The 22,911-nt window shown below is 24.6% G+C and overlaps 2 protein-coding genes across 4 annotated transcripts in view; both read right to left on the reverse strand.

Moving 5' to 3' along the window:
* The window catches only part of LOC122505843 (5-hydroxytryptamine receptor 2A-like), an 837,584-nt gene that overhangs the window by 741,458 nt on the left and 73,215 nt on the right, over positions 1-22,911 (reverse strand). The gene's annotated exons all lie outside the window — the stretch shown is intronic.
* The window catches only part of LOC122505844 (antigen LPMC-61-like), a 30,536-nt gene continuing 19,109 nt past the window's right edge, over positions 11,485-22,911 (reverse strand). The window contains exon 4 of the mRNA XM_043617698.1: positions 11,485-12,176. Coding sequence (XP_043473633.1) covers positions 12,156-12,176 — 21 coding nt within the window. The 3' untranslated portion in view covers positions 11,485-12,155. The remainder of the gene's footprint in view (positions 12,177-22,911) is intronic.

The following is a 22,911-nucleotide window of genomic DNA, read 5'->3' on the forward strand; positions in this document are numbered from 1 at the left end:
TGATTCTGGAATATCACCATCAGCAGTTGTAGTAAAAATTGCTGCAACTTCATTGACACTTTGTAAATTATAACGTCTACTATCCATCCCAGGCTTTAATGAAAATAATAATTGCATCTTAGGCTAAATTTCTGCATTATTTTCAGTCATTGTTTTTTTAATTTTTTCATACATCATACGGTAGGACTGTGCAAATAGGTTACAATCCCGAAGGGCTGTTTCAATTCCATCAACAATATCTCGGTTTAATTGAACATTATTTTTACAACAAATTTCGGAAGCTTCGTTTTGATCAACAATAAATAACTGTCCAAATGAAGAAGTATCGTTCCTTTCTGCATACAAAGATGTATTCATTTGATAATAAACCTGACCATGTATTTTGAAACAATATGGTCCTGGTCGTCTATTGTTAAAATTAACTAAGTTAGCGTTGAAAGAAGCAAAACCAAATGAATTATTGTAAGGTCGTATATTATAAAGAAAATGCCCAGATAATTCGTGGGTGCCATCAAATAAATTTTGTAATATGAGTGGAGGAGCAGGTAGATCTTCAAGAATGACTTCGCCATGTTTACAACAATCATGAAATGAATTTTTTTTATTAGATACTCTTTCTGCTTGGAAATGTTTAGCATTACAATGCTCACATGAAATGTTCATCGCACCAGCAAAATGTTCTTCTATATGCGAGACTGAAATACTGTCAGAGAAATTTTGATTCTGTGCAAAATCCCGTTTTTTTTTGGCTATAAGTTTTTTGATAAGCTACATTTTTTTGACGACCGGAAATATTAGTATTTGCTAAATTTGCTGTAACAGTTACATTATCTTTTGCCAAAGATGTAGTAACAGTTGTAGAGGATTTTTCTGAATTTATATTTGATTTTGACACTGTAATAATACTGTCCTTTGTTTGAAGTGATTGTGGTTTAAGAATTCTATTATTCTCTTGTTTTTTTTGTCGAAACTTTCTTTGATAAGCAGCTTTCTTTTGACGTTTCATGACTTGATGTTGTTCTTCTTCCTCTAAAGAACGTATTATTGATCTTTTTTTTACTTGATTTTCATTTTTTAAATTAGTATATTTTGTAACATTTCTTGAATCATTACAATTATCATTAGTTTTTGATTTTATAAATAATTCACTGTTAACTTTATGTTCACAAAGTTTTACATAAGAATGATCACGTGTAATGTTCATTTCATTACAATAACCCATCTCTATATGTGACTTTGAAATAATATCAGACTGATTTTGTTTTTGAACAGAAGTATGTTTATTTTGTCGAGAGGTGCGCTTGTAAGCAACATTTCTGTCACGAACTGACGTTTTAACTTTAGAAGTAGAAATATTTTCTTCTGCTGATGATAAAGCTGTAGATGTGCTTTGGGGCCTCGTATTTAAAGTTTGCTCTGCACTAATGAATTCATTAGAATCCAATGATTCAGAGCGAACAATTTTATTATTTTCTCGCTTTTTTTGTCGATATTTTTTTTGATAAGCAGCTTTTTTTGACGTTTTATGATTTTATATTTTTCCTCTTCTTCAGGAAAATGAACCATAGCTCTTTTTTCTCCTTGCTTCTCAGTTATTATTAATCTTGTATCTTTCATTCCATTGCTTGAATCAATAGAAATATTATTAACATCATTTGCTGGAATTAAAGGCAAATCTTCTAAACAACTATCAACAAAATTTTTTTTACAAACATTGCTGGTTGAATTCAACGATGATAAATTATTGTCAACAATTTTATTTTCTTCATTTTGGAAACTTTTTTCTCTAGCTCGATTCCTAAGAAGACACTCCCAATTACATTCAACAGTCATAGTTCTAATATTAGTCGACCTTACTGACGGAAATTTACTTAAACGATTGTTTTTGAACATTAACATTAAATGATTTCTCATGTTATAATAATAGTAATTGACAGAGTGGGGCATAATATTAAAAAATATCGATGTTGCGAATGCTATTGCATATATTCCACAAGCAAGATTATTGTTTGGTTGTTGATCAACAGTTGTGAAAACTACTGGAGGTTTAAAAGGATATAATCTACTTAAATATTTCCTTTGATCTTCATTTAAACATCCTTCATTAAGACTATCATAAATATAAAGTCTCATTCCATCATAATAAGTGCAAATCCAATGACCTTTCTTGATAGGTCCACTAAAAAGTATTTGAATATGCTTTTTACCTTTTTCAATCGGACTAATAAATTCAAGCATATAAAAATACAAAGTGCTTTGCATGCTAAAAGCAGAATTTGATTCCCTTCTCAATAATTTTTCGAATTCATCAATATGAGTATCATTTAACATTCCTCCTTCAGTAAGTATAATATTAAAATCTGTAACACTTAAATTAACAGTTCCTTCTTTGTTCGACATGATTTCTTTCAATTTATTGAAAAGATATCGCTTCTAAAAAATAGTTTTACATAAAATTAATTAATTCAGAACACATGTAAATAATGTTACTATTGTCACATTTAACAGTAACTGGAATTTTTATTTTATTCTTTCTTATTAAAGATTATTAAGAATGTAAAGAATGTATCTTCATCTATTAATATTATTAAATATAAGTATATTTTTGGTAAATTTTTCTGTTATGTATCTGTTAATCTAGTACCTCTTGACTAAATCTCTGTTTATCAAGTATCTGGTATCTCGTAATCACATGTTATTTTTAGTACATCTTTAATATTCATAAAGTTTTTTCCAAAATAATAACTAACTACCAAAATGTTAAAAAACAAAATGTTAAAAAATCAATAATTAAGATTTAAAAAAACAAATATTAATCAATATTAAATAATAATTATTACCACTATAATATAATTATGTACAAACATCAGAATTTAAAAAATCAATATTCTACATTTTGAAATCAAAATAACAGGCAAATGTCCTTTATTCCTTTAAACTTTAACTTTAATTAATTTAATGTATCCTTTAAACTTTAACTTTAAAACTTTAACTTTAATTAAATTAATGTATTTAACTTTAACCTTTAACTTTAATTAATAAAATTAATTAAATCCTTTAAATTAATAAATCAAATAATTCACACATTATATTTACAAACTCTTCCTAATAAATATATATACAAATAATATTAACAAAAAATTTAATTTGTATTTACATGTATTTTAATTTTAATACTTACGTACGTAACGTATGCAATGTACTTTAACTTTTTTCAAATGTACAAAAAAATTGCAACTTTTTTCAAATGTACAAAAAAACAAAACCACAAAATTCACAATCAACACTTTTAGAAAAAGATCACTCAGCAAATAACAGCCAATACTTCTTATCGAAACGATACACTTGTCACACTTTGCAAATGGCTGACAGTTGCTGACACTTGTAATATTTTGTAATTTTTCATACCAACCAAAAAAAAACTATGCGTTTCACACTGAGGTGAGGTTACGTAGCAAACAAACAATTGTTTGGAAAAAAAGATGCGCGCGCAACAATTTTGAAGCGTCTAAAATGAATCATAAAATTAAATATATTTTATTATTAAAAAACTTTTCATTTATTACAAACCAAATCATAAATAAAAATTATTTTTATCTTAAACTACTTTTGGTTAACTTTTAGTTAATAAATAAATTTTAATTAATTTATTTTAATTTTAATTTTAAAAAAGATAAAAATGAAAATTTAAAAGTGTGAGGTCACCATCATTATAAAATTCAGCCAATGAGGAACACTCATTATAAAATCAGCCAAAAATCAGCCAATGAGAAGAAAGTTCTACACTTGAAGTTAGCTGCTTTGACATCAGTAAGTAATGTCGTCTCGATTATATCCAATCAAAATAAAGGATTTTGAATTTTATCCAATCAAAATAAAGGAATAAAGGATTTTGAAAAAATAGCCAATCAAGAAAAAGTTCTACACTTGAAGTTAGTCGATCTTACGCACCTCGTTTTTAAGAAAGGATCGTTTTTAAGAAAGGATCGTTTTTAAGAAAGGATGATTAATGTGATTTTTTATTAATTGTTGTCGTTTGTCCAACAACTAAATTCGTTTGTCCAACTCTCAAATCATGTTTAATTTAAAGAAAACTTTATTCTAAAAAAAATTGAATTGATTAAGCATTTGACATTTAATGTTTTTTAATTTTTTCAAAGTAATAACAGTTTTGTAAGTTTAATGTAAATGTAATATGTTTAGTCATTTATCTTTTGATTTATTAGAACCGAAAGTTTATTTAAATTTTAAGTTTATTTTAGAAACGAAATTGAATGTGATAGTTTTGTTACCGTCTTAAATACAAAATTCATAAATGATTTAAATTTGGATTTCATATGATTAAACAAAACCAAAAGAAAATTAAATTCAAATTTTGTTTCGTTCTAGTGATGGTCCCTTATAATAAATCAACAACTATTTATTAAAAACATTATTAAAGAAAAAAAAAGTTATATTTTCTTTAAATAACTACTTAAATTGTTTTAATTTTATCGTTAGGCTTTCTTTTATCATTATATTTAAAAAAAAGGAAATTATCTTAATTAAAAAAAAATGTTTTCCTGGTTGTCCTGGCATACATCAGTAATTGAGATAAGCGCTGTATGATAGTCATATGATCCACCATGCTTAATTAGCAAGGTTGATTTCAAGGACACAGCTGGTATAAAGAAATGTTTGGTAATTCTAAGTTTCACCTTAGACAAAAGGTGATGTCGGTTGCGAAAACTTCTTCTTTAAAAAAAAGAAATTATTAAAAAAAGGGAAATATTAAAGCAATATTTTTCTTGCAAGTTCTCTGTTGATTGGACAACAAAATTAATTAGAAGAGATATTATTACTCATTTATCATCGATAAGTATCACAAATACAATAGTAAGTAAAATAGTAAGTAATTAAACTCCTATCTTATTAAACTAGTAATTTACGTTAATTAGAATCCTAAATAAAAAAACGAGAATTTTTTTAAACCAACGATATAAAAAGAATACCAATAGCATCTAATACTGTGCATTCGAATGAATTGCTGTATGTAAATTATTGCAACGTGTAGAGTGTATATTATAGACTATGCTGTGTGTATATTAAGATACAGAATAGTTGAGTTGACTATTTCTAAAATATTTGTAGTTGGTGAAATATGTTGCTGCTAATTTATTGGTTGGGATTATAACCTTATTAGTGAACTTAAAATTCTACTAATGAATTGTACTTTTTATAGTTTTATGCAGCTATTTAATTAGTTACGTTACTAACTAAATGACTAAAGCAACTAACTAAATGGAAATAGTAACTAAAATTTTGCAGCGATATTGTATTAGCTAAATAATAGTTAAAATTATTAATTTATAGTGCAGTAATAGACGCACATCAAAATTACAACTATTAAGACAAACAATCATATAAGCTTGAATAATTAAATTTACAGTACTTTAAATAAACATCTTATAGTCAACTATAAGGGTCTTATAGTCAACTTATAGGAAGTAAAAAAATAAATACTTTTTTAAACATTTTCAAATATTCAGAAATATATATATATATATATATATATATATATCTTAATTATTAAAATAAAATTTTTTTTTTCTTAAAGTCTTAGCAATTGATACACTCGCAGTAACTGTACACTTGCCGTAGTTATTAAACGCAATAATGAGAAATTAGAATATGTTTTGAAAATCATCTGAAATTAATTATCTTTGATAGTAATGATTATATAGTAATGATTTTAAACTAACCTTGTTAATTTTAGGTTTCAATAGTTATAAACACATAAATTGACTTATTATTATGCTAGTAAATTTCAAATATACTATTATTGAATATAATAAGTGTCATTACGGTTTTTCTTTAGTACTTAAGAAACTTATTATTACTAAATAATTATTTAAACTATTAAATTTTTTGATATTTCTGATTTTGAAAGCTCTGATAATTACTCAAAATGATTCTGTCATAACTTTTCTATAAAAAATTTTATTCTATTACTGTATATTCGAGCTTTATTATAACCTCAAAATTTTAAAAGGAACAAAACAAATTCAAGCATTTATCTTCACACATATATATATATATATATATCATATTGCAATAGCTATACTGTGAAAGTGTCTTTTAGGTAATTTCAGTTAATTTATTTAAATTACAATATCAGAGTAAAAGAAAACTTATTTTTAGTCCTTGATTAATTTCAAGTCATAAATTTTCCTGAATTTAAAGAGAAAATCATGCTGATTATCAGAACATTAATTTCATCATTTTGTTTTTTTAAGTCACTTCTAAAGATTATGACTAATATAACTAAGTTAAACTTTTAGACGTTAAAATTCACTTTTCAGGTTATAATATCCAGATTACTCTTTCGTTATATGGTATAAAATAGCTCGAATATTATAAAAAAAGTCCTGAAACATAATCATGAAGAACAATTGTAATGTGACTGACATATATTTGAATACATCATATAAGAGTAATTCAAAAAGGGTTGATTTCTAAAAAAAAACTTTTATCAGAACAAACTTCAAGCCAGAACAAGTGGTTTGGATCGTTAAATTGAAAATTTGGTATAAACATATAATAGGGAGTTTGCATCAAAAAAATTTCAAGTTTTTTTTTTAAAATAGTAAATATAGATATTTTAAAATATATTACCGTTAAAAGTTTTTAATTTTTTTTAAGTTTACACATTAAAAAATTTAATAGAAATTGTAAAATTTTTGAAAATATCCATGCTGAAAGAAAACAATTTTTATTGGTTACTGAAACGTGACGTCACGGGTGCTTATTCTCGCGTCTTCTGCTGCATGATCCATGCATGATCTTTGTTTACGATTGTTTTAAAATTATTTTATTCTATTTAAAGTGAAAATAAATGATTTCGATACTTCAGTATGATACAGTTCTATCTTCTGGTAATATTTGGAACAATCCTATCTTCTGGTGATGCTTTGTATCGTGCTGTCAAAAAGTAGGCTTAATGTATTAGCTGTTTTCTATAAATGCATTTAAGTGGTTAAATTTAATTAATTCACACTAAATTTTTATATATTATAATAAAAAGTCTCTCTTAAAATATGAAAAAATAATTGTTTTGAATGTAATAATTATTTTTATTACCGTAATTTATTTTTTTTATTGACACCACAATCTGTCAAATTTCGAGATAGCACGGTAGAAAACGTTACCTCGAGATGGGACAGTTTTAAGTATTACCAGAAGATAGGACTGTATCACACTGAGGTATCGATTTATTTTTTTATCAAAAAATGCTTTGTACATTAGACCCGGGATTTGAAAAAGCAGATCCATCGAATTTGCCTAAAATATCGATTTATTATTTTATTTTTAGGTTATGTTGACTACTCAATTTTACATTATATACAATAATATTAGAAATTTTTATTTACTCTTGCATATCTCAAAATATAATTTATAACTAGTATAATTTAAAATTCTTGCAATGTAATTATATAAATTAAAATGATCTTGACAGCAGAAAAATTTGGTTTACAACGACAGCACCTTGTCTCTTGATATTTTTTTGTAGTACAGAACAAAATAATTTTTCTTGTGTCTTGATTGTTGGCTGATAAATTCTGGCATAAAACACGTCTTATATCTTTTGTTTTTCTTCATAGTATAAAAATATTGAGAAAAAATTAATGTTTTACATGAAGAATTCATGGCAACATAGACAACTATAAGCACCTCTGACGTCACAGTCCCTTCGGTAGAACTCGGTTATTTCCGGACCGTTTTCGTTATTATTTTTAAATTATGCAAACTGTTTTTATTTATTTATACGCTTATTTTTCATTAAAAAATTATTAGAAAAAAAATTTGTTATATAAATCAGACCTAATCTATCGATTTAAATAAAAAAATTTTTTGATGAAAACTCCCTATTATAACCAAAAGCTATTTTTAAGTATTGTTTTCAGCTATTGTTTAACTAGTCTACAAAAGAAGAATTTTTCGCAATCGGCAAAGTTTCAAAGTATCTTATGGAATCATCTTTCTTTCGCCTCTTTAATTTAACAATTTAAAAAAAAATTACAACTGTACCATCGAAAAACAACGATCTAAGTTAAACAAAAATTGTTTTGTTTTAAAATCAGCCTATTGTTATTTAAAATGTATGGCATTTTAAAATTACAAATTAAGTTTTGTTTAAATCAAATCATTATTTATAATTAAAAAAAAGTTATATTGACATAAATTAAACATAAAACAAGACAACTTTTGATTAATAGTGCGAATTAAGAATTGGTACACTGCAAAAGGAAGTGTCTTAATTTAAGATGTTTTCGTAGTCATTTCTAAGATGTTTTGGTAGTCACTTTTCAGTTACTTAAGGTGTCTTAACTTAAGATGTTAAAAGTATCTTCGTACATATTTTTAGCATATTTTTTAGAAACAAATTTTGGAGGTTAACTATGGGCTTATATGTAAAACATTTCATGCATCTTAGTTTTTAGTAACTTAAATTATTTTTCGCATCTTACGATACATAAGTAACTTTATTGCTGAACATCTTATTGCGCCAAAACATCTTAATTTGGGACACTTTAAAAAACTTACAGAAGTGTCTTACTTTTTTGAGATAGAAAAAATTATCTAAGAAGTATAAAGCATCTTGAAAATCAGTAAGATGCTTTCGAAAGCATCTTATTTTAAGATATCGAATAGGACACTAGTTTTTGCAGTGTACTAGAATAATGTAAGGAACCTATAATTGTTTGTTTTTTTCGTTTAATTCAATAGACAAACGATAAATGCTTTTGATTAAATGTTAGTATATTCGTAGTTGTTAGAAATTTAAAAAAAAATTGAAATATGTAAGTCATAACGAATCATCTTCATGTCAACATGATCCGCTGAGATAAACATTACTTCCGAAATCAAAAACTTAGATTTCAAATAACTAATTATTATATTTTCAAAATTATTATAGCAAGCAATAAAAGGAACTTTATGTTCATTAACTTTAAATTTTTATCTCTTTAATTAAAAATATAAATCTAATAATTGACTACATTTTAATGTTAAAGTTAAAGGTTGTACATACAATACATTATATCATACAAATGTATGAAAAGAAATAATATTGAAAATTCAAAAGTAAAGAAAATGGAAGTTTGCTATAAAAAAATTCGTTTTTAGGGTTCCGTACACCTACGGTGTATCGGCGGAACCCTATTGGTGAGACTCTGTTGTCCGTAGCCAAATCGTGTCCCCCCCCTAGCGGCTAAACTATTTGACCTAAAGAGCTCAAATTTGGTCCAGATATGTATTTTCACTCGTAGATTACAGGAAAAATATAGCGAATGTGATTGGACGTGATGGGCATAGCGTTGTCAAGGAAATAACAAGATTTTTGGCCAAAAATGCATAAAAAGTGACCATTCCCCCCCCTTAACTTCTAAACTATTCGACATGGAGAGCTGAAATTTTGCATGCTGGTGTATTTTTACTCGAATATTACAGGAAAAATAAAGAGAACTTGATATGTAATGATGGCCATAGCGTTGTCAAGGAAAAACTAAAAAATTTAAAAAAAAAAAATTTTTTTTCCTAACTTTTACATTATTTGACCTAATGAGCTGAAAATTGGTATCCTAGTGTATTATTATAGTCTGACGACAAAAAATTTATTTAAGAAACTTTTTGAAAAAAAATCAAAAAAAATTTTTTTTAAATTTTTTTTTCAAAAAAAAAAATTTGTTTTAATTTTTTTTAGTTTAAACACGTGGCATTAAATATTTTAAGAAAGAGAGTGAAATTTGAAGAGAATAAATGAGAGAATGTTTTCTGACTTTAATTTCTTAACTAAAAATAAAATAAAATTGGACAAGTGCGAGTTGTACTCGCACTGCAATGGCGGGTTCCGCACACAAATATTAAAACAATACTTGCAACATTGATCGGTAATTGGTAGAATTAAAATAAACAATTATAAAAATATATTAAAGTCATTTGATAAAAAAAAATAACTAAAAAAAATTAAAGTATTGTATATCTAATATTGTAAACAATAATAAGCAGAGGAACTATAATAAATTTTGAAAATTTTGTTCCTCTGCTTATTATTGATTACAATATTAGATATATACAATACTTTAATTTTTTTAGTTTTTTTTTTATCAAATGATTTTAATATATTTTTATAATTGTTTATTTTAATTCTACCAATTACCGATCAATGTTGCAAGTATTGTTTTAATATTTGTGTGCGGAACCCGCCATTGCAGTGCTAGTACAACTCGCACTTGTCCAATTTTTTTAAAGTTGAAATGATTCACATTGATCTTTGAAATGTATAAAGTTTAAGATTAAAGATTTTTGATATGCAAACGTTCATTTAACGCCATGTTTGAGCTTTCAATGGCAGCTACAGTTTAATCAACAAAATTATAATTTCAAGAATAGTCTAATATGCCTTTGTCTGATCTATGATTTTTATAATTTGTGAAAATAATTGAATGCCTGCAAAAAAAGGTTATTATTTATAAAAATAATTTTTAAATAATTGAATGTAAAATTTTTATTATTTATGAAAATAATGAAATGTTTGCGTAGAATTTTATTAAATTTTTTATTTAACTAATTGAATTCTTTTAGGAATTTTTATTAAAGTAGTACATATTAAAAATCATTTAATGGAGGAAAATTTTTAAAATAATTAAAATTGTTCTAAGTATTTCTATATAATTTTTGAAAACAATTGAATTTCTGCAATCATTTGTAATTGCTTTAATTAAATATTAAGAATAAACACAAAAACTTTAGAATACAACAATTTTCATGGATTTCGATCAAAATTCCCTGACTTTTTCAGGTTTTTTTAAGATTTATAAAATTCCCTGACATTTCCAGGTTACCAGGTTGCATGGCAACCCTGATAATGGAATTTTATAAAAATTAAGTAGATGCAAAATAATTGAATTATTTTATTTTTTTACGAATATATTTTAAAATTGTATTGTAAGTAATTTAATCTTCATATAGAGTTTTTAAAATATTTTGAGAATAATTGAATTATTTTTTGAAAATTTTAAATTCTTGTTGAAATTGAATTTTATGAAAATTTTTGAAAATAATTCAATACTTTCGTTTAATTTTATTTATATTTTAATTAAAAATAATTTTATTTCTACAAAGAGTTTTAGTATTTATAAAAATAGTTGAATTGTTTCGAAGAATTTATTAAAAGTTTAGGAAATAATTCAAATTTATGGAAATATTTTTAAATATTTGAATTCATTCGAGCAATCAAATTAAAATTATTTAGAAAATAATTGAATTCATCAAAGAATTTTAGTATTTATAAAATTAATTGAATTTATGCAAAGAATTTTACTATTTTTAAGAATAATTGAATTTTTTCGAAGGATTTATTAAAATTTTAGAAAATAATTGAATTTTTTCGTGTAATTTTATTACAAATTTTGAAAATATAAACAGTAATACATAAAAATATTGTTTGAGAACAGAACAAGAAACAAATTTTAATTTATAATTTTGCTATAATTAAGCATGACACAATAGTTTATGTAAATAAAAAATAATTTATTCTCTTCGCTGAATTTGTAACTGAAAAGTAATTTTAAACAGAAATTGAAACAAACTATGATGAAAGTTGATATTACATATTTCTTAAACTTTCATTTCGTGGTACAAAATGGGCGTAATGGCTCACCTTACATTTCTCCAAAAAAATTGTTTTAAAAAAAGTATGAGCGACATTAGGATGTATTTTTTTAATTGAAAGCTGAGATGTTAAGGTAATTTTTCCAGGTTTATAGAATGTGTTAATATATAAAGGCAGCATTAGAAATTTCCTGAAAATTGAAATTAACTTGTTTAAAATTTTTAAATGAATTTTTTTCAAGTTTCATGAGCGTTGGGACAAATAACTCATTTTTGCAGTCAAGTTAATTTCAACTTTCAGGAAATTTTCGGTGCTTGATTTAATATTTTCTCATTTTCTTTTCCCTTTCTCTTTCTCTTTCCCTAGCTCTTTCTTCTTCAACTCTTTCCTGCTCTCTTGCTCTTTCCCTTGCTCTATCTCGCTCTCTGTATTCTTCTCTGTCTCTTTCTAACTGACGAAAATCTAATTTTAATTTTCTCATGCTGGTCTCCAGGATGTTGATTCATTTTTCTAAATTCCACACCTGTAAAAGAGTAAATAAAATTAATTTAAACAAAGACTTTTTTACAAATTTTAAAAAACATCTTGTCTTTTCTTAATTTTAATTTAAAATTTGACGGCTGCACGCGCAAAGCACAAAAATATACTAATCTTTAAATCACGATTTTCTTGTAAATACAATTGTCAGAAAATTAACAAATATACCTTTTCGAAAGATTATTTAATTCTACGTTTAATGATATATAATAGGGCTCGAAGCAGTTAAAGTATTTAAAAATACGGACTTTACGGACCAAAAATTAAAAATTACGGACCAACTGACAAAAATGGAATCAATCCGAATCAAATAAGAGAATATTTTACTTCAAAATTAGAAATTTAATTTTTCACAACTATAAAACATAAAGAAATCGATAACTCCGAGTCTTCGAATCAAAGTCATCGATTTCTTCATGATTTATAATAATTAAATAATAATTATTAATAAAAATAATTTATTATAATTGAAATCATTATCAATTAAACTTTTTCAAAAAAAATTAATTACAAAATACAATTATTCTTTAAAATTCACGCTGTATTGCTTTTAATATTCAATTGTATTATCTAAAATTTTAACTGAAATTCATTTTTATGAAATGACAATCAATTTTTATTTGAAAATTCTACTAGAATTCAATTATTTAAATACAAATAAAAAGCAAATAAATAATTTATTAAATAATTGAACGTTTCTTAAAATTTAATGTACATAAAAAATTGTTATCAACAAATTTATTAAATCATTAAATTCTTTGGACGAATTTTAATAAAATTTTTAAGAATAATAAATTACATTTTTCGAGAAATTCGATTAAAATTGTATTAAAAATAATTTAAATTCTGCATTGAATTTTATTATTTATGCAAATAATTGAATCCTTGCGAAGAATTTTATTCAAATTTTTAAAAATAATTTAATTCTTGTAAGAAATGAACAGGAATTCAATTATTTTTAGAAATTTTAATAAAATTCTTGGCATAAATTGAAAATAACAAAATTCTTAGCAGATCTTCAATTACTTTCAGAAATTTTAATGAAATTTTTCTCAAGAACTTAAATATTTTCGTAAAATAATAAAAATGTTTGCAGAGATTCAATTATTTTCAAAAGTCTTAATAAAAATTCTTCGCAAGAATTCAATTATTTTCAAAAATATTAGAATTTTTGCAGAAATTCTAAACATTTTAAAAAATTTTGATAAAACTTTTTTGGGTAGAAATTCAATTATTTTTAAGACAATTTTAAAAAATGTCTCAATAAAATTCAATTATTTTTAAAATTTTAATGAAATTCTTGGAAAGAATTCAATTATTATAATCTAAGATTTTAACTGAAATCTATTTTTAAATCAATGTTTATGAGAAAATTCTACCAGAATTCAATTATTTAAATGCAAAAGTAAATAATTTATTGAATAATTGAATGTTTCTTGGAATTCAATTCCTATTGAAAATTTTATCAACAAATTTTTAAATAATTAAATTCTTTGGACCAATTTTAATAATATTTTTAAGAATTTCTGCGAGGAATTTGATTAAAATTTTATTGAAAATAATTAAATTGTCCTAAAAAGAATTTTATTACTTTTGAAAATAATTAAATGGATTTTATTAAAATTTTTGAAAATAATTGAATTTTATTACTTTAAAAAATAATTGAATTCGTGTGATAAATATGGTTAATTATGAAAATAATTGAAATTTTGTAATGAATTTTAATAAAATTTTTGAAAATAATTGAATTTTGTCGAAGAATTTTGCTATTTATTTATAAAGATAATTGAGATGTTGACCATATTTTTTAGATTTTTTGAAAATAATTGAATTTTGTTGAAGAATTTTAATCCTTAATATGAAACGAGTAGATATGCAAATTAGGTAAAGAGAGACAGTCTAATGTTACTTATCCTCGAAAGAGAAAGAAAGCAATAGCGTTAGATTTTCTGCGTTATAAACAGAGACCGAATTATGTTATTTCTATTTGGAAAGAGGAAGAAAGCAATAGCGTTAGATTTTCTGCGTTATAAACAAAGACCGATTTATGTTATTTCTATTTAAAAAGAGGAAGAAAGCAATAGCGTTAGATATTCTGCGTTATAAACAGGGACGAAAGGTCTGCTCGAGTACCTGGCCTATTGTCTGAAGGGTTTCTTTCAACCAGTAGGCAGTCTATTGAGTGACCAGTGAGCAGAGAGAGAGAGAGAGTTGCATTGGTAGTCTATTTTATACTTGAGTATATACATATATACACTGTAAAAAATTTAGGGAGTTAACGGACTCGGGAGTTTGGAGTGAAATTTTTCGAGTTGAAAATCAACTCAAAAAGAGAGTTAATTTCTAACTCCCTTCATTCAACACCCGCGCGAGTTATTTTTTCATTGGGGAGTTAGCATTTGGGTGTGAAGTTTTAACTCTCTTTATTTAACTCCCCTGGCATTAACTCAACAATGGGTGCCACTTTTATAGAATCCCCTGGGAAGTTAAAATTTAACTCTCTTTTTTTACAGTGTAGTTACAGTTTATTAACAGATTTTTGCAGTATATAATACAGAAAAATAAAAGTGTAAAGTGAAGAACACTTTTCTTCTCTTTTCAGAATTAAAAAAATAAGACGAAAAAAATTTTTGTGATTAAAAATAAGGATAAGGAGGTAAGTTTTTAAAAATTGTGTGAAATACTACTTTTTAATGATATAAAATGATTTTTTTTGTAATTTAGAAATGCAAGTAATAAATTAACAACTTTCCCGTCCAGGTCACTAAAATTATCTACTTTTTCAACAATTAAACTTGTAAAGTAATTTAAATAACTTTCTAGAATCATTTTAAAAATGCTTGATCTCGTCCTTGAGTTTGCCTTGTTTTATTAAAAAATTAATATAATTTCAGTAATACTTTACATGGTTTAATATTTTTTTAATAAATCTTAAACAAGTACCCAGTTTTTTATTATAAAAAAGTTTATGTTGTCTTAAACAAAAAAAGAATATTTTTTATTTCAGTTCAAAATTAGAGTCTTGAAGGTAATAAACAGGTGCCATAATAATAAGGTGCCACTTTCAGAATCATGTGTTTGACTTATTTTGAAAGTAATTTTGATAAGTGATTTTTAACTTTAAATTCCTAAAAATTAGTAAAAATCTAAAGCTTAGAGTGACCATCTCGACGCCCCCCGTTCATATAATGCTTATTAAAAAGCGAATGCAAGATCATTCTTATTCACTTTTTGGTGCAACATAATTCTTATTCGATTTTCCGTGCAAGAAAAGGTCTTATTCAAAATTGTGTGCAAAACAATTGCCACTGACAGAGCAATAAATGTAACCCTAAATCTTCGTTTTAATATTAAATTACAATTAAATATCTGAGAATTTCAGTGCGTATCTATTATTATAAGAAACTTTAAACATGGATTCTCTCTTACGTATTAAGAAATATTTTTTTAGCAATTGTAATTAAAATTTATATTGAAATGAAAATTTCATAAAATTCATAGTGTAAGCTAATTTCAGATTGTACTTTTTTGCATAGAATTTTGAATCAGCATTTTATTGCACGAAAACTTTAATAAGAATTGTTTTGCACTAAAAATTGAAAAAGAATGATCTTGCATTTGTTTTTCTATAAGCATTATATGAACGGGAGGCGTCGAACTGTACTGTTAATTTCAAAGTATTTTTATAATAGTATTTAATGTTAAAATACTTAAATAAAACAAAAAATGACTTAAGGGGGGAAACACTAGACGTCTGAAAAAATCGATTTTTTCTTTTTTGCATAAATTGTTAGTTAAGGTATTCAAAAATAGGCTAACAAAGTTTTTAGAGCAAAATTCGAAGTCCTTGCTGTACTAGCGATGAACGGAGCGCGCTCCAGGTTACCGTAGATTAGTAGAATAAGCGTAGCACTTTTGAGACTAAGGAGAGCAGAAAGTCACGAAAAGAGGAATTATTAGACTTACATGCTACTTATGAAGCACATGAAAGGATATATATAGTGTTGAAATAGCCGATTAAAGTGTAATCACTTTAAAAATTTTTTTTGTATAAATATGAATTTTTGATATTACTTTTTCGAATGCGTTTTTCTCAAAACAGGATTTTTAAAACTGCCGTACAGTGTAGCTCAAAAAGTTATTGACCGATTTTAAAATGAAAAATTGGAAATTGTTCGTTATTAAATTTATTATTAAGTGAACTAAACTTGAAAAGAAAAAAAAATTTTGAGTACCTTTTTTAAAATAAAAAAGTTGCAAAAAAGTAGGCAAAAAATCAAATTTTTTTTAAAGTAGTGTCAATTTTTCAATTTTTAATATTTTCACTTAAAAGTTAGTTCACTTAATAATAAAATATTTATAAAATATGATTAAACTTGATTTTTTGCTTTCGGACAAAATTTGTGGGCTCAGGACTGCATGGCAGTCATGAACTCCGGCGGAGCAGCTCTATATGCAATAGCTCCCAATTTGGAAGATTTTTTATATAAACGCCTATAAAAAATATGAATTACAGTTAAATATATGAACAACATAGTGGAAATGTTTTATTTCATTCAAAAAAATTCGCGAAAAACGGCAAAAAACAGCGTTCTAATTTGGTTTCCCCCCTTAACTGACTAATATTCAAATTTTTTTTATTTTATAAGAATTTTGTATTTTCTTATAAATTTAAATTTAAAAATAAATTAATATAAATAATATAATTTTTTAGTTTTTAAACTTTATTATAAAAATGTTTTTTGTGTAAAAAAAATTAGGTAGGATAGTGTTGTATTACTATGATTACTATGAGTAAAAATGAAAAATTTAAAAAAAATTTATATTGTAAATGTTATAAAAAAGACAATATTTTTGATTTAGCTTGATACTTTTTTAACCAGAAATGGCCAAGCATTTAAGTTAGGATAATACATAAAATTCTGTCATGTTTGGCTTTTTTATTTGCATATTTACTTGTAGATTTTAATGTTAAATACTATTAGCATTAATTAATACTATTGACATTAATTGTATTAAAATAAACTGAATACTTCTTTCAGCTTTATCCAAAGAACATTAAAACATGTAAAGTATTTCCAAAATTATATTAATTTTATTAAACAAGACAAAGTCAAGAAATTTTTTAATGATTTTGGAAAGTTAATTAAATTTTACTTTTAAGGGCATGTTATTCAGTGTGACGTTTTTCCATAGTAAAGTACATGGGGCACGTGACCACTGAATAACATAACCTTAAGTTTAATTTTTGAATACTTATATTGAGTTTTAGTGTCTTAGACGGGAAAAATGTTAATTAACCCATTAACGCCCACCAGGACACAAAATGTACCATGATTTCACGACTCTTATTTTGTATGAAATATTTAGTTAAAAATTTTAGGAAATACCATTTCCGACGTAAAATTTATCGCTCTTTCTGAATATGAAGCTAAAATTTGTTTATAATTATCTCAAAAAAATTTATAACATTTTTATTACAAAAAAACACACTTTTTTATGACAAATTTTTTTTTCAATTATTATTTTGACATGGAAAACAAAAGAATATGGCCTCCAAAGCACAAAATATCGCGTCCTCAAACTCTCAGCTATAAAATTCCATAATTACTTTTTATTAAATTCAAGATGGCGGATTCGCTTGAAAATAGTTTCTCGGGGGTTTTTGGGGTCGCTGATTACGAATCTAATGTTACTTTTTTAAAATTCAAAATGGCGGTTCCAATATGGAGGATATATTTTTTAAAAAGTGATTGGATTTGCTTGAAAATAGTTACTCGAGGGTTTTTGGGATCGCTGATTACGAATCTGATATCACTTTTTCAAAACTCAAAATGGCGGATCAAATATGGCGGACATATTTTTTAAAAAGTGATTGTATTTGCTTGAAAATGGTCATTCCGGGGTTTTTGAGGATGCTGATTACGAATCTAACATCGGAACAATAATATGTTTATCGTTGCTCTTACCACCAGGAGGTCGAAGTGCAAAAAAGCCAGTTTTTTTAAAATTTTATTTACAAATTTTTTTTTTGTATTTTGCCTCGAAAAATATAGCCACTATCATGCAAAGTGCAACAAAAGGACACAAAAATTGTGTATTCAATGTGGCATATATATATGCGTCACTTGTTTTTAATCAAACCACATGTTGTGTTAGTCTCTTTTTTATCTTTGTATAAAAAATGTCAAAATAAAAAAAATAAAAAAATAAAAAAAATAAAATAAAAAAAAAATAAATAAAAAAAAAATAAATAAATAAAAAATGTTGAAGCAAATACAATTACTTTTTAAAAAATTGTCTGCCATATTGAATCCATTATTTTTAGTTTTGAAAAAGTGACATCAGATTCGTAATCGGCATCCCCAAAAACCCCCGAGTAATTATTTTCAAGCGAATCTAATTACTTTTTAAAAAATTGTCCGCCATATTGGATCTGCTATTTTGAATTTTAAAGAAGTGACATCAGATTCGTAATCAGCGACCCCAAAAACTCCCGAGTAACCATTTTCAATCAAATCTAATAACTTTTGAAAAACATTATCCGAAAATTTTTTTCGGCCTTTTGCATTTTGGAAAAATGGCCGTTTTCGTATCCGCCATCTTGAATTTAATGAAAAGTAATTATGGATTTTTATAGCTGAGAATTCAAGGACGCGATATTTTGTGCTTTGGAGACCATATTCTTTAGTTTTCCATGTCAAAATAATAATTGAAAATTTTTTTTTCATAAAAAAGTGTGCTTTTTTGCAATAAAATTGTTATAAATTTTTTTGAGATAATTATAAACAAATTTTAGCTTCATATTCAGAAAGAGCGATAAATTTACGTCGGAAATGGTACTTCCTAAAATTTTTAACTAATTATTTCATACAAAATAAGAGTCATGAAATCTTGGTACGTTTTGCGTCCTGGTGGGCGTTAATGGGTTAATACATTTTGCAAAATGAAAAAAATATTTATAGCACTAAAATGTAGCATTTACATAATTTTTGCAGATAGTGTACAATTAATTAAAATTGCTTTAATAAATGGTAATAAATCATTAATTAGAGAATAATTTAATCCCAACAAAAACATCTTTGATGTTTTAATATAATGGGTTTTGACCCAATAAGGAAAAAAAAATTTTTCCTAATAAGGGAAACTTTTTTAAAAAAAAATTTTATTATTAAAGTAATTTGGTGTTAAAGTTTTAGATCATTTTATTTTCATGTTATTATTACTTTGAAACAAATTAAGAAACCGCTGACAAGTTTTATATTTTTTTATAACTTTGGTGCGCTCATTTCATGAATACTTTGCTTCCTCATAGAGATAATAGTAATAGGAAAATATATGAATAACTTTTAATAAATATGGTAAAAGTGATTGAATCTTGGGTCAGTCAATGTATTTTTAAATACTCTACAATATAGTTTTAATAGTTTAATAGTTAAACAAAAATTTTCAAACAAAAAGTTGAGAAAATGTCATTTTCCACAATTTTTGGTTTTTAAAATACCAATAATGTCGAAATTTATTATCGAATTAGGTTCAAAAATAGGTCAATCGAATCGTTTTATAATGCTTTACCAACTGGTAACGACAATTTTAAGATTACTTCTACATTTTTTAACAAAATTTTCAAAAAAATATTTTTTTCTAAAATTTATGATTCTTAAAAGTTTAATATCTCCGGTTAATATGGACGAAAAATTTTCAATTAGGACTTAAAAGATGCGTTTAGAAAAACTCTACAAAATTATGGAAAAAAATTTATAGGTGTCCTAACAGTTTTTTAAAGTTATGGGCAAAAAACGTTTTTCTGGAAAATTAAAAATCCAAAAAAAAAAAATTAGTTAAACTTTATTAATCTTTCACAAAGTACTCTCACTTTATGTCCGCAACTCCTGAGGTCAAATAACATAAAGATATATCAAAAAATCGAAATCGAAAAATTTCGGTATTACAATACTTCCTCTATGAGGAAGTAATAATTAAGTAATTTTTTTTAAATTAAAGCTTCAAGTCTATACTTTAATGATAAAATAAAGTTATTGTTAAAAATTAAATTTTAAAATTGTTATTAACAATTCTTTAAAACAATTGCAAATTCAAGAATGTTCTCAATATTTTAGGAAAATTAAATTACCCTGTATTGATGTGAAAAACTCTAAGTATAAATTTTATAAAAATTTCGCCTGTATTTTGGCAGAAAAATCTACACAATTTCTATAATATAGAAGGTTACTGATTTTTCTTCTTTTAAATTAATCCTTGGAGTCTGTACATAGTTTTTCAAGTCATTTGATCAATATTTTATTTAGACATTTTTAAAAAATGATAATTTTCAATGTGTTACAAAAATTTTAATGACTTCTAAAATACTGAATGCTTTTTAATGATTTTAGGCTTATTTTAAAGGTGATTTTCTCCAGAATGAGAATTTTTTATAGGCATTAACGTGTAATTTTTTATAGAAAATTCAATTCGTCAATCTTAGATTAAAACAATTAAAAAAATTTATACAATCTTATTAACAGAAAAATAATTTTTAAAATATAAACATATGTTTTTATTAAATTCAGATTTAATTTAAGGTTATATTAAGGTTTTTTTTGTGTGGTAAAAAATCAGGAGTGGGCGCGCCCTTTTGGTTCTAGTATTTCTAAAAATAATTGAAATTTTGACGATAATTTTAAAAAAAATTTGAACAGAATTGAATTTTTGCAAAGAATTTTATTACTTTTAAAAATAATTGGCTTTCTGCAATCATTTGTAACTAGTCTAAAATTCTCAAAATGATATCGTACAATTTACGATCCTTTCATTCTTTTTGAATGAAATTATGGACTTTACGGACTTTTTTTAAAAAAAAACGGATTTTTACGGACTTGAAGCAAAGTTACGGACTTTTTCAGGATTTACGGGCCTACTTCGAGCCCTGTACATAATTGAATATTTTAATAATGTATATTGCAGCAATCGAAAAATTTGACAAAAAAAAATTTTTTAAATAAAATTTTTGTTGAATTTTTTTTTCAATGCATTTGTTAAAAAACATGCTCGTTTATACATGACGCTTATAATGATATCTCACGAACCGAATAAGATTTTTAAATTTTTTGGGTCTTAAATTAAAGATGAGACTTAAATAATCACACCTATGTTTCAAATTTTTTCAACAATTTTGTTAAAATATGCAGGGGTTGAAAAAATTTCCAAACAAATTTTATTTTTTTATATTTTTTGTCAAATTTGTCGATTGCTGAAATTTTGGTATAATTTATTAAAATTTTTAGTTATATATCATTAATCGTAGAATTTAACAATCTTTCGAATGGTATATTTGTTAATTTTTTAACATTTGTATTTACATGAAAATCGTGATTTAAAGATTGCTACGTTTGTTGGGCGTGCTCGTGCAGCCGTGCCGATAACTTCCGACGGTAGTTTATTGATACTAATAGAATTTCTGCAAAGAATTTTACTATTCATAAAAGTAATTGAATCCTTCAAAAGAATGTTATTATTTATGAAAATAATTAAATGTTTCTGTACAATTTTATTACAATTTTTGAAAATAGATTAACTGTGGAGAACAATTTAATTATTTATAAAGATAATTGATATTTTCAGGAGAATTTAAAAATTTTTTTAACTTAATTGAATTTCTGCGAAGAATTTTATTACTTTTGAAAATAATTGAATTGTTTTTTTTATTTTTTGAAATTTATGGAAATAATTAAATTCTTGTAAAGAACTTTTTTTAAAAATAATATTCGAAAAAATTTAGTTAATCTGAAAAATTTTGCTATAATTATGGAAATAATTGAATTTTTGAGAAGAATTTTTTTTCAGTTTCAAAAAATAATTGAATTCTTTTAACGAAATGAGTTTTATTATTTATGAAAATAATTAAATACATTGCGAAGAAATTTTTAAAAATAAAATTTAGATGTGTGCAAAATTCGATTCGAACTTGCTAATTCGAAATTCGAAGGTTCAAATTGCGAATTGCACAACTCGACTCTGTCTACTTTCGATGCGAATCGAAAGCCTCTGAGGAGGCTCTGCGTTTTGGAGTAAAAGCTAAGCAAAATTGAATAAAATTCCCTTGATTATTTTCGAAATATTAAACTCAAATTCTTTAAAAGAATTCAATTATTTTTAATAGAATGTAAAGAAATTTCAATTATTTCAAAAATTGCAATTATTTGTTTATAAATATTCAATTATCTTGGAACAATAGAATTGAAAAGTTTCAAAAATCTTATTTTTTAGAATTTTGAAAAAAAATTGCGAAAATTCAATTTTATTAAAAAATTGTAAGTGGGTATATTTTTTAAAATTAATTAATAAAAAATTTTAATTACTAATCTTCGCATTAAGAAACATAAATACATTAGAACTTTGAAAATTCGATTTGTTAAAAAGTTTTCAAGAAAGTCTTTAACAAATTTAATTAGTTTCAGTTGAATTTCACAAAATTTCTATTAATTCGATAATTTTTTTAAAAGTAATTTGCATACTATATTTTTTACTATCAAATCAATTATTTTTAACTAATTCAAATTGAGAGAACAGTATAAATATCTACAAAACTTGAAATAAAAAGCGATTTTTTAAAAACAAATTAAAATTATTCCTGGTCAAATTAAATTCTTGCCTATTTTTCGGTTATTAGACACTCTTTTATTCTTTTGGGAAAATATTTTAGTATAAGTGCTTAAATATTT

This window comes from Leptopilina heterotoma, unplaced genomic scaffold, assembly GCF_015476425.1.
Source record: "Leptopilina heterotoma isolate Lh14 unplaced genomic scaffold, ASM1547642v1 Lhet_377, whole genome shotgun sequence".
NCBI lineage: Eukaryota > Metazoa > Arthropoda > Insecta > Hymenoptera > Figitidae > Leptopilina > Leptopilina heterotoma.